Genomic DNA, 13100 nt, shown 5'->3' on the forward strand with positions numbered 1-13100 from the left:
GCCTTGGTCAGCTGGCATGCTCTAGACTTCAAGGCGCAGAGACTTAGGGGAAAGAAAAGCATCAACTGAACAAGAGTGGTCAAGTGGATAAGGGTTTTAAAAGTTGCTTCTGTGCTGGAGAGATGGCTTTGCTGTTAAGGCACATGCCTGCGAAGCCTACGGACCCTGGTTTGAGTCTCCAGGTCCCATGTAAGTCAGATGCACATAGTGGCGCATGCGTCTGGAGTTCATTTGCAGTGGCTAGAAGCCCTTGAACTCTCATTCTCTCTCTCCCTCTCTGTCTCTAATAAATCAATAAAAATAAAATCTTTAAAAAAAACTTGCTTCTGCATACTTTATTTGTTACTTATTAGGCCAACACTAGATACTCTATTCTATAACATTTGGAAGAGAGATTTTACTTTATGATATGAATGAGAAGTTCAAAAGAAAGGTGGAGTCTGCATTTCTTTTTTTGTTTGTTTGTTTGTTTTGTTTGTTTTTCAAGGTAGGGTCTCACTCTAGCCCAGGCTGACCTGGAATTCACTATGTAGTCTCAGGGTGGCCTTGAACTCATGGCTATCCTCCTACCTCTGCCTCCTGAGTGCTGGGATTAAAGGCGTGCGCCACCATGCCCGGCTTGTTTTCCTTTCTTTCTCTCTCTCTCTTTCTCTCTCCCTCCCTCCCTCCCTCCCCCCCTCTCTCTCTTTCCTTCCTTCCTTCCTTCCTTCCTTCCTTCCTTCCTTCCTTCCTTCTTTCTTTCTTTCTTTCTCTCTTTCTTTTTTTAACGCAGTGACCTGACCATCTTCACTGTAGCACTGGTAATAACCTAGAAATCAGAAGTCACATTAGAGTCTCCTTAGAGGGGAAACTAGAGACAGGAATGGCTGACTGAGCAGACACTATATCTAGTGTTGGGAGGTTTTCAAGATGGTCATAAGGTCCAGCGCGGGGAAGCTGAAGGTGGGGATTGCCAACAGATAACACAAGTCCCTGGGGGCCACAGCATGGCTGACTCCCATAAGGCACAGACTGAGCCTTGTGCCAGGTCTTGTTACTTGTTATTTAATCTCAACATCCCCAGCATCACCATTAATTGCTTAACAATCCACTAGTCCTTGAAAAATGGTAAATTAACTTTTGGAAAGATTTGGTGCTAGCTCAGTGTTTATTTTATGACTCAATTCCTACAACTGGCTAATGTCTCATGACATTTAGATCCTGAGACAATGTGAATATCTTGTTCCCACCACAACTCAGAGAATTTAGGTGCTATTAGAACTGCTTAGAGAGGTGAAATTATACGAAGGGTGCCTTTAAAAAATATTTAAAAATTTTTATTTATTTACTTGCGAGGGGGAGAGCAAGCGTGCATGCCAGGGCCCTCAGCACTTTTTTTTTTTTTTTTTTTTTTTTTTGGTTTTTCGAGGTAGGGTCTCACTCTAGCCCAGGCTGACGTGGAATTAACTATGTAGTCTCAGGGTGGCCTTGAACTCATGGCGATCCTCCTACCTCTGCCTCCCAAGTGCTGGGATTAAAGGCGTGCGCCACCACGCCCGGCTTCCTCAGCACTTTTGACTGAACCTCAGTCGCTCCTGGGAGCAAAAGAACAAACATGGGCTGTTGCCCTTACAATCCTACCTTTTCCCTTTGCTTCCTTCAGTTACTATGTTAAATGTGGTATTATCTGCTTTTATTATCTGTTCCATGAATGATTTCTTTTTTTTTTCAAGGTAGGGTCTCGCTCTAGCCCAGACTGATGTGGAATTAACTATGTAGTTTCAGGGTGGCCTCAAACTCACGTCAATCCTCCTACCTCTGCCTCCTGAGTACTGGGATTAAAGGTGTGCGCCACTATGCCTGGCTCATGCATGATTTTGCTTTTAAGAATTGTACATGCGGGCTGGAGAGATGGCTTAGTGGTTAAGCGCTTGCCTGTGAAGCCTAAGGACCTAGGTTCGAGGCTCGAGTCCCCAGGACCCACATTAGCCAGATGCACAAAGGGGCACATACATCTGGAGTTTGCAGTGGCTGGAGGCCCTGGCATATCCTCTCTCTCTGCCTCTTCCTCTCTCTTGCTCTCAAATAAATAAATAAAAATAAACTAAAAAACATTTAAAAAAAAAGGAAGAATTGTACATGCACGCTGGGGTTGTAGTTTAGTGGTAGAACACTTGCCTAACAAGCCCTGGGTTAAAACCCTAGCACCATAACAGCAAAAAAGTGCATGTGTATTAATTTTTCAGATTCCATTGCTTTGTTTCTGTTTATGAATTTCTTTATGCAATAGAGTGAGAGAGAGAGAATTGGCATGCCAGGGCCTCCAGCTACTTCAGTAGAACTCCACACGCATATGACCCCTTGTGCACATGTGCGAACTTGTGAGCTTGTGTCACTGTGCATCTGGCTTACACGAGATCTGGAGAGTTGAGCATGGGTCCTTAGGCTTTGCAGTCAAGCACCTTAGCCATTAAGCCATCTCTCCAGCCCTATAAATTTTTTTGAAATTAGTATACTCTAAAACACCACATAGAGAAACTATTTTTTTTAATAGAAAGTTATCTATATAGTCCAATCACCTTGACACATTCTTTTCATCTTTGGGTGCTGCTTTGGGAAAGGACGTAATCACCACGTATGTACAATTTTGAGATCTGCGGTTAGTTTTAGCAGATTTTGTTTTCATATTTATAGTTAGGCCACCATAATTACATGATGGACAGCATAATGCCCAAAATGGAACTCCTGGTGTCCATGTGCCAGCACCTTTGCGTCTCAGCTCACGGGAGCACCGTCCCGTCAGTCGCTCTCCTCCCAGTCCCAGCCTTCATTCCACTGTTTTCCTCTCACTCTATCCCTGGTGCAGAAGGAATCACACTGGCTCTCCTTCAGTGCACACTGAAGATACTTATTTCCTAGGGCCTCCTTAGCAAAGCACCCTAACCTGGAGGACGTCAGGCAAGGCGATGCTGCACAGCGCATGGGGATATGAAACCAAGGCGACAGTGTCAGTGCCGGCAGAGCCATGCTTCTGCACTGTGCCCCCAGAAATCCACCTGACCCCCTCCTAGCTTCTCGTGGTGGCTGCCAGTCTTGCATCCCCGCCCTGAGCCTACATCACTGTAGTCTCCACGTCCATTTTCACATGGTGCTCTCTTCTTATAAGAGAAGATATCTGTCACACTGGAATAGGGTGACTCTAATGATTTCATCTTGTTTTGATTACTGCCGTAACTCCCTCTCTCCCTCTCCCTCTCTCCCTCTCTCTCTCTCCCTCTCCCTCTATCTCTCTCTCCCTCTCCCCCTCTCCCTCTCTCCCTCTCCCTCTCCCTTTCTCCCTCTCCCTCTCCCTCTCCCTCTCTCCTCTCCCTCTCCCTCTCTCTCTCTCTCCCTTTCCCTCTCTCTCTCTTTCTCCCTCTCTCCCTCTCTCCCTCTCTCCCTCTCTCTCTCCCTCTCTCCCTCTCCCTCTCCCTCTCTCGTCTCCCTCTCTCCTCTCCCTCTCCCTCTCTCCCTCTCTCCCTTTCCCCCTCTCTCTCTTTCTCCCTCTCTCCCTCTCTCTCTCCCTCTCCCCCTCTCTCTCTCTGTTTTTAAAGTGTGGAAAGGGATAATCTAGAAACAAAAATACAAATGCAGAAAGTTAATATAAAGAACAGCTGCTATTCAGATTTTGAATTATCCCAGAGCTATGGCCCTCAAAGTGCAGTGAACATCAAATGTACCCGGCATTGTGCTAAGTGCTGAAGACATTGAGATAAATAAGGAAGGACCCTAGATAAAAATCCAGGGCTGGAGAGATGGCTTATTGGTTAAGGCGCTTGCCTGTGAAGCTTGTGGACCTACGTTCAATTCCCCAATACCCACATAAGCAAGATGCACAAGGTGACCCTGCTTCTAACTAAGCCCAAGAGTCCCTTTGGCTTGAAATGCTTCTGACATAGGTCCTCGTGGCTGGTGTCTCATTCAGCACATCCCAGCTGCTCCCTCCTTAGAGAATCCTTTCCTTCCCACCTCCGTTATTCCACTTCCTGCCCACCCCAGCCCCCCACCCCCTCAGCGCCTGTTCCCCTTTACTGTTGTATTTTCCTCCAACATTCTCCAGCTTCTAATACATTACATTCTGTGCTGACTTATCTTTTGTTTGTTCCCATTGCCACCACCATCCACATGTAAGCGGGAGAATGTGTCTTGTTGGTTGTTTATTTTTTTCCCCTCCAGCACTTAAAACAGGGCCTAGCCCATGGTAAGTACTCAGTGAATAACTCAAGCCCATAAAAAATGTCCAGATGAATCGCTAACCCATTTCCCCTTATCATAATATTTTCCAGAACTTGCTGTCACTGTAAATGATGTTGCTATAAATAACTTATTACATATAAATAATGCCCCCTTGAATCTATCTCTTTGGGTCAGATTTCCAAAGTAAACATTATAAAATTGCTTTGCATAAGGGTTTTTTTTTTTTATCAGTTTGTAATGCTATTCACTACTTTTGTAAAACCATATCTGTGCTATCTTACTACCTTTGGCTTTTCTTTTTAATTTGTTTTTGTGGTGCTGGGGATTCAACCTAGAACCTCTTACATGCTAAGCAAGTGCTATACCACTAAGGTACACTGCCAGCTAAGACTGGGTTTTATCTCAACCTTTAAAATTTTTATTTATTTGTTTGTTTTTTTGAGGTAGGGTCTCACTCAAGCCCAGGCTGACCTGGAATTCACTATGGAGTCTCAGGGTGGCCTCGAACTCACGGCGATCCTCCTACCTCTGCCTCCCTTTGCACCAGTACTCCTGGATCAACTTTATTTTTGCCAGTTTAGTAGTATAAGTGTATGCCGTGATCATTTTGATTTGCATTTCTTTGACTTTTTTGTAATTTTTTTATTTAATTTTTTTTCTTTTCACAACTTTTATTAATATTTTCCATGATTATAAAAAATATCCCATGGTAATACCCTCCCTCCCCCCCCCCCGTACTTTCCCCTTTGAAATTCCATTCTCCATCATATCACCTCCCCATCTCAATCATTGTTTCTTTGACTTTTAAATACAATTGTTCATATGTCCTTTAGTTTATCTTCTGGTATGAATTACCAGGTCTAACTCCTGATACTTTTGAGGTAGAGATCTTGGATTCATCTTTATTTATCCATACTCTTTGTGGTGGTGCGGGGGGGGGGGGCAACAATATTAATCTTGACTTGTACTTGCTGTAAGTTTTCTTCCATTCTGCTATTCCTTTCTCGTTTACACTTCCAATTAAATTCTGACGGTGTGTTATTTTCTGCAGCCGTGGATTACTGTGCTTCGGAAAACCATGGATGTGAACACGAGTGTGTAAATGCTGACAGCTCCTACTTGTGCCGGTGCCGTAAAGGATTTTCTCTGAACCCGGATAAGAAAACATGCACAAGTAAGTTACACACACTCAATTAGTGCTGCTGCTGTGGGGGCTGTGCCTATGAAAATCTCCCAACCATAGATCAAGTCATGGTATTCCAATACTTTCTGACCCTACGCCTCCTCTGCCAGGCCTTTCTAAGTTGCGCTAACACTATCGCAACATCCAAAACTCAGCTTCTGTTGGAGAGTGCCCACGGGGGTGATCTTGTATCATCGGCTGTGTGTGCTGACGATCTGAGCAGCAGCCCGCGTGCAGCCTCAGCTCGGCTTTGCGTCTATCATCATCAACGGGGCTTGAGGGATCTTTTCATTGAAGCTCTGTGGCTTGTGGGCTGCGGCTCTGCCTCCACACAAGCATCAGAAAACTGCTGAGCCAAAAAGAACTGAATGTGGTTTCTTCAGGGCAGGGTAGGGATAGGTGGATGGCATTTTGCTGAGAACTGCTCAAATTTTCTTTGAGCTATTTCATTTTATTTGATTTTTAACTATGTGCATAAAAATCAGAGTTAAGCGTAGCTCTCAAAATTGGAACATAAAACCTATAAACTTGATCATCAGTTGTACAAAAAGATGCCAGACGTGTGCTTTTCAATATAAAGATATGGCAGAGCCCATCAGAGGTTTTGTTTGTGGGTTCTTGTGCTGCGTGCAGAGGGTCATTTGAGCCTAAGGTTTGATAGCAGTTTAGAATAAGATGTCTGAAACGTATATCATTAAAAGTGTGCATACCTTCCACCTTTTAAAATGCATCCATTACGTACAGTAGTGTACAACTGCACAATTAATTTAAAAATATCCTCCCAAATCCCCCTTACACATAAACTTATAAGCTTTTCTTCAATCCCTTAATATGAGTAGCTTGAAACACCAGATCTGGAGGTGGGGCACATAAGGAACAGTAAGGGCACATTACATCAAAAACATACATTTCTGGGGTTTCAGCCCTGATCCAGTAGAAACGGAGACAGCCAGCTCCTTTCTGGAGTGGAGGGGAACGGACTTTGGTTGGGTCTTAAAGGTAGGATCCATCATCGCCAGGCAAAGGAAGATGAGGTAGGGATACCAGGAGAAGGAAAGAAGTGCCATGATACGAACCAGACAGGGGTACTTAGATCTTCATGCCCAGCACACAGTTGCCTAAAGGCTGTTTTGTTTATGGAGGGAAGGAGTGGCTGAGAGGACTACCCTGTTCCCAGTCTCCCCTCCCTTCTGTACATTCTGAACTGTGAAATAGCAGTCAGGCTGTGGTTGTGATCAGGGGAGGTGGGGTGTTGTGGCTGCTGGACTGAGGAGTCAGTATTCCCCATCAAAGAGAGGAGCCCTGAGCTCCTGGTTCAATTCCAGTTCCTCTGCCTGTTCTTTTCTTTCCTTTCTTTCTTTTCCGAGGCAGAGTCTCCCTCTAACCAGGCTGACATGGAATTCATTATGTAGTCTGAGGGTGGCCTCGAACTCAGGGTGATCCTCCTACCTCTGCCTCCCGAGTGCTGGGATCAAAGGCGTGCGCCACCAAGCCCGGCTCTCCTCTACCTTTTCTCTGGTGACATTGGACATGTGTCTTATGCTTCAATTTCCCCAGCTATCATAGGGGCTTATAATCCTAATGTTAATTCACAGCGTCGCCTTAAAGACTAAGTGAAATAAGTTATAGAAACGACTTAGTAAATTGCCTGGTGCTAAGTAGGTTTTTACAAAAGAGCATACTACAGGGCTGGAGAGATGGTTTAGCCGTTAAGGCATTTGTCTGCAAAGCCAAAGGATCCCAGTTTGACTCTCCAGTACCCACATAAGCCAGATGTGCAAGGGGGCGCATGTATCTGGAGGTTGTTTGCAGTGACTGGAGGTCCTGGCACGTCCATTCTCTCCCTCCTTCTCTTTCTCTCTCCCTCTTTCTCAAATAAATAAATAAATAATTTTTTTTTAAAAAGCATCAAAGACTTTTTGTGTTTACTGAGCATATATTGTATGCCTAGGCTACACTTAAGGGTGCATTTTAAAAATTAAAGATTTCTGGGGCTGGAGAGATGGCTCAGTGGTTAAAGGTGCTTCCTTGCAAAGACTGCTGACCTTAGTTCAATTCCCTAGGACCCACATGCAGCCAGATGCACAAAGTGGTTGATGCATCTAGAGTTTGTTTACAGTGCCAAGTGGCCCTAGTGCATCCATACTGTGTGTGTGTGTGCACGCGCGCGCACATACATGCATGTCTGTCTGTCTTTCTCTCTCCCTCAAATAAGTAAGTAAAAATATTTTTAAAAATTGAACACTTCTTGGGCTGGAGAGATGGCTTAGTGGTTAAGCGCTTGCCAGTGAAGCCTAAGGACCCCGGTTCGAGGCTCGATTCCCCAGGTCCCACGTTAGCCAGATGCACAAGGGGGCGCACGCGTCTGGAGTTCGTTTGCAGAGGCTGGAAGCCCTGGCGCGCCCATTCTCTCTCTCTCCCTCTATCTGTCTTTCTCTCTGTGTCTGTTGCTCTCAAATAAATAAATAAATTTTAAAAATTAAAAAAAAATTGAACACTTCTTGCTGGGTGTGGTGGCTCACATCTTTAATCTCAGCTCTCGAGAGCCAAGCTAGGAGGATTGCTGTGAGCCTGAGACTACATAGTGAATTCGAGGTCAGCCTGGGCTAGAGTGAAGCCCTACCTCAAAACAACAATGAATTAGAATATGAAGGAAAAGAACAAGTAGGAGTTGCTGGGCAGGAGAGGGTAATGGTGGGATTCAATAGAAACAAAAGCACGCTATATACTTGTATGTAATTGTTACAATGAAACTCATTGTTTTCTCCAATTTTGTGTAATAAAAATAGGTACAGAGAAAGAATATCCACATTTATATGAAACTCCTACTAACTGCTCCTCTTTTGCAACTAAAAAAGTTCAAGTCTTCCATTGAAAGTGGATGGGAATACAGGCCATAACCACACAGATCAGCTCTGACACAGGGTCAGGGCTTATGGGACTAAGGACCCACAGTATGGTGCAGGCAAGACCCATGGCTGGAGTGAAGGGAAGGAAACAAGCTGGGCTAGAACAGGTGGCAATGCTGTCTCACTGAGCAGAGGAATGCAGGGAAACACATTCCCTGGCTAATCTTTAGAACTCCATCTTGAGGAGTCACCTTCTCCCACATCTGGTCCCCGTTGGCACTGTGGTACCACCTCCCCCACACTATGGTTTAGCATGTCCCCTATGGCTGAGTGAGGATGGTGCAGAAAGGAGGAAGTCAGACTCTCCTTGGATAGGGCTGCAGAGCCTGGGGGAGGCTCGTCTGGAAGTCAGGGCAAGTCTCATCCAGCTGGGAGGTCTCACCAGCGAGGCTCGGAGCCAGCAACTCACTTATCTCGCTCAGAAGCGAGACCTTGGGGTTGACCGGGCCAATGTGTGGGCCGAGCGCAGTGCTGGGAAAGCTGAAGTGTCCACGGGTGGCACTGGATGAGCTGCCCGGTAGGATTGCCTTCCCACTGACCTCGCAGGTGGTAGGCAAGAGCCAGATGGAAGAGGGCCAGCAAGAGAAATGAGCTGCTTCAAGTACTTAGGAAGTCATGAGAGAGGAAGTAAAGAGAGCCCGCTTGGGAGAACCAAGACACTTGAGTGCTGCAGATCTATAGCAGGACAAGGACAAGGACAAGAACAGAGGAGCATACTGGTGACAAGGGCAGAAACACCGTGGAGGGAGAGGCTCAGCCGCACCAGGGCAGCAGCCCTGTTAGTAATTACTCAGGCAGCATGGCTTCCCGCCAAGGCCTCCTGGCCAATGCTCTGATGTTGAAAGAATTTTTTTCTTACTTGTTACAAAATAAAATAAAAATAAAATAAAACTCAGTTCCTTACATTCCAGTCTCTACTTTTAACTTTTAACCAAAAGTGTACTTGAAAGCTAATCCAATTAGAAAGCGTGCAATTAATGTCCGTAAAAGGTCTTCCATCAGTGTAATATAACAAGCATGATTAATTTGTGATTAGGCCAAGATGTACATAATTAGAGCTCTATGTTCCTGAACAAGTAATAAAATTCAAAATACCTAAGTGGCATTCAAAAAAGCTTCCCCAAGCCTGGGCATGGTGGTGCATGCCTGTAATACCAGTACTCAGGAGAAGCAGAGGCAGGAGGGCTTACTGCAGGTTTGAGGCCAGTCGGTATTACACAGTAAGACCTTGTCTCAAAAAGCCAGACCAACCAACCAAATAAACAAACAAAACCCCCCAAAATCCTTTTTATATCAACTCCTTATGCCGAAGCAACCCATTGTAACTCAGTCTAACTGCTTCTTAGGGGAAGAAGAGAAACATTCACGTAGTATCAGTTTGCACAAATATTTGCTTTTTAAAATTTATTTTTATTTATTTATTTGAAAGACAGAGAGAGATACAGAAATAGGCAGGTAGAGAAAGAGAGAGAGAGAGAATGGGCATGTCAGGACCTCTGGGCACAGTAAATGAACTCCAGATGTGTGCGCCCCCTTGCGCATCTGGCTTACATGGGTCCTGGGGAGTCAAACATGGGTCCTTTGGCTTTGCAGGCAAGCGCCTTAACGGCTAAGCCATCTCTCCAGCCCAATATTTGCTATTTTATTGTTACAAACTACACATAACATAAAATGTTCCACAGTACCCATTTTAAGCGTCATTAAGTACATTCACATTGTTGTGTGACCACCTACCACCCCGAAACTAAAACTCTACTCATTAAATAATAACTCTCTTGGATACGTACCCAGCCACCTGCGGCAGTCACAGCTCCACTTTCCGTGCCTATGAATGTAACTATGTCAGGATACTTTTTTTCATATAAGTGGAAACATACATTACTTGTCCTTTCACAACTAGCTTCATTCCACATAGCATAATACCTGCAGCATTTATATTGTAGCATGTGTCAAAAATTCCATCTTTTTAGAAAAATTATTTATTTAAGAGAGACAGAGGGGAAAAGAGTGAGTATGGCATGGCAGGACCTGGTGCCACTGCAGATGAACTGTGGACACATGAACTACTTTGTGCATCTGGCTTAACATGGGTACTGGGAATCAAACCTCAGCTGGCAGATTCTGCAAGCAAACACCTTTAACCAGTGAGCAATCTCCCTTGCCCTTCCCCTCCCCTTCCTTTTTAAGACTGAATCATATTCCATTTTGCAGGCATGCCACATGGGCACTTTGGATGTTTCCAGCTGTGGGCTATTATGAATTATGCTGCTATGAGCTTGGTGTTCAAGTCCCTGCTTTCAATTTTGTTAGGCATATATCTAGAAGTAGCTGGATCACGTGGTGGCAACACTTTTTGATGTAAGTCTTAATCCTTCACTCGTGAGCCAAGTCTGAGAAAGAACAGACAGGCGGTCAGAGTTTTCACTCGGACAGTGGATAGAAGCAGACGGGAACTTGCGTGTTTGGCATTGAGGAGACTGTGGCCTTCAGGTCTGATGCGGGCTCATCCAATGCCATGTTGCTGAACGCTTTTGTTGCTGTGTATTACTTTCCTGCTTATGCTCATTGTTTTCCAGACTCCATTGATAATAGGGTGAATATTTCCAGTTCATTTTTCAAGTCAAAAGGCTTTGCGTACAGCCAGGTACTGAACAAAGGCACTACATTCAAAGTGAACACAAGAAGGAAAGAATTTAATGCTGTTTCGACAACTGAAGATCTAGAACAAGTTATCAGGCTCCCTGGCCAGGATACAACTCATATGCTGAGTCCTACTACCTTTGTATGAAGCAAGGACTCTCGGTTGGAAGAGACCTTAGAGTTCAACCTAGCTCTTGGCCACTTCAATGTCTTCATCGAGCTATCACGCAGCCTGCACTTGAAAACCACTGTTGACAGGGTCCTCACTTCTCTCCAGTTCATTCCCCAGTACTCAGCACTCCTCTTAGAAAGTGATTCCCAGGTTGGAGAGATGGCTCAGCAGTTAAAGCACTTGCCTGCAAAGCCTGACAACCCAGGTTCAATTCCCCACATAAAGGCAGATGTATGAAGTGATGCATGCATCTGGAGTTCATTTGCAGTGGCTGGTGTGCCCAACCTCTCTGTCTCCTTTCTATCTCTCTCTGCTTGCAAATAAATAATTTTTTTTAAAAAAAAAAAGACAGTGATTCCCCAGGCTAAGCTGGTATCTATTTCCTTATGCTTGGGCCTCAAGAGAACAAATTGAGCATCTCACGGTCTTTGCGGTCACTAAGATGAGTCATAGCAGCATAACTTAATTTTACTTAGTAGAATTGCCAGGCATGAAAAATGTGGTAGCAACTATCCAGATTTTAAAAGACATTGATCAGTTTGCTAGTGGGAGCCAAAGGGAGAGATGTATGCCAATTGAAAGAACAACTGATTAAGTTTGTGACTAGCTGACTGTCTTAGCACACAATGCAGATGGCTGAATTGAACTCATATCGGCCTCCTGAGTGCTGAGATTTTAGGCGTGTACAATATACCTGCCCAAAAGGCCATTTTTAAGCAGCCTGGGTGGAAGAAGTCTTAAAAAGGATACAAGAGGGCTGGGGAGAAGGCTTAGTGGTTAAGGTACTGCCTATAAAGCCTAAGGACCCAGAACTTCTCAGATCCCATACAGCCAGGTGCACAAGGTTACACATATATACTCAAGGCAGCACATATGTACAAGGTGGCGCACATGTCTGGAGTTCAATTACAGTGGCTGGAGGCCCTAGCACACCAATTCAATTCTCTCTCTCTCTCTCTCTCTCTCTCTGTCTGTCTCACTCTCACTCTCCATTAAAAGGGGGGGGGGTCAATCTGATGGGCTTGCCTCAAAAAACAAACAAAAAAGGATACAAGAGCCGTTTTCCATTCTTGGTGACTCCTTTTTGGCTCTTAGTTGCAATGTTTATGCAACTAAAGCCCAATAAAACACCCGTGAGGAGTAATACCATCACTCATTTATTCATTCAACAGCATTTGTTGAGTGTCTATTGTACACCAGAAACAGTCATAGACACAGGGTTTAAATCCTTGACCTTGTGTAGCTTACATTGTATTGGAGTAAGGGAAGAGAAGACTGCACATCTCGAAAAGCAAGTAACACTGGAAAGAGATAAGACAGGAGGGAGACTGTCTGGGCAGAGGGAGGGAATGTAGCACCAATGTACATCCCTGAAGCCGGAGCCGCAAGGAAGCCCATGTGACCAGAACAGAGAAAGGTTTGGAGATGGCCGTTGATTGATCTGTAGATGTGCTTGACCTGTTTCTTCACAGTCATGCATTTGCTTCCTAGCTCCCAAATTCTATTTGATCCTACCTGTGAGCTCGTAGTTACTCCCCTAGACTGAGATCTCAAATGCCCTTTGTTGTTTGCATTTTGTGTTTTTCATAGAGACATTTATGACTATATATATTATTCCCATAGACTGAGGTCTCAGATTCACTTTGTTGTATTTTGTGTTTTGCATTGAGACATCTGTGACTATATATATTATCCTCAGCAATGTTCTCTGATTATTTTCTTTCCCAAATCTCTCCTACACTGTTCTGTTTTCTATATTATTTCTACTATTTTCCATGGCAACGAGTTTTCTAATTATGAATATATATTTATTTTTCTGATTACAAAAGTAATACAGAGTTATTGAAGAAAACTGGTTTTTATAAAAATGAAGTTATATAAAATTAAATTACCTATAATCTACTGCCCAGAGATAACTTTTTTTGTGTGTGGTTTTGTGATGTAAGGTCTCACTCTAGCCATGATGTCCTGGAATTCACTA

At 44.2% G+C, this 13100-nt stretch overlaps 1 protein-coding gene across 3 annotated transcripts in view; it reads left to right on the plus strand.

Annotated features, from left to right (window-relative positions):
• Matn2 (matrilin 2) overlaps positions 1-13100 on the plus strand; it is a 157708-nt gene that overhangs the window by 92001 nt on the left and 52607 nt on the right. For all 3 annotated transcript variants that reach the window (XM_004663056.2, XM_004663057.2, XM_045143143.1), the window contains exon 5: positions 5267-5389. In XM_004663056.2, the coding sequence (XP_004663113.2) occupies positions 5267-5389 (123 nt within the window). The remainder of the gene's footprint in view (positions 1-5266; positions 5390-13100) is intronic.

Source organism: Jaculus jaculus, chromosome 2 (genome assembly GCF_020740685.1).
Source record: "Jaculus jaculus isolate mJacJac1 chromosome 2, mJacJac1.mat.Y.cur, whole genome shotgun sequence".
Taxonomy (NCBI): domain Eukaryota; kingdom Metazoa; phylum Chordata; class Mammalia; order Rodentia; family Dipodidae; genus Jaculus; species Jaculus jaculus.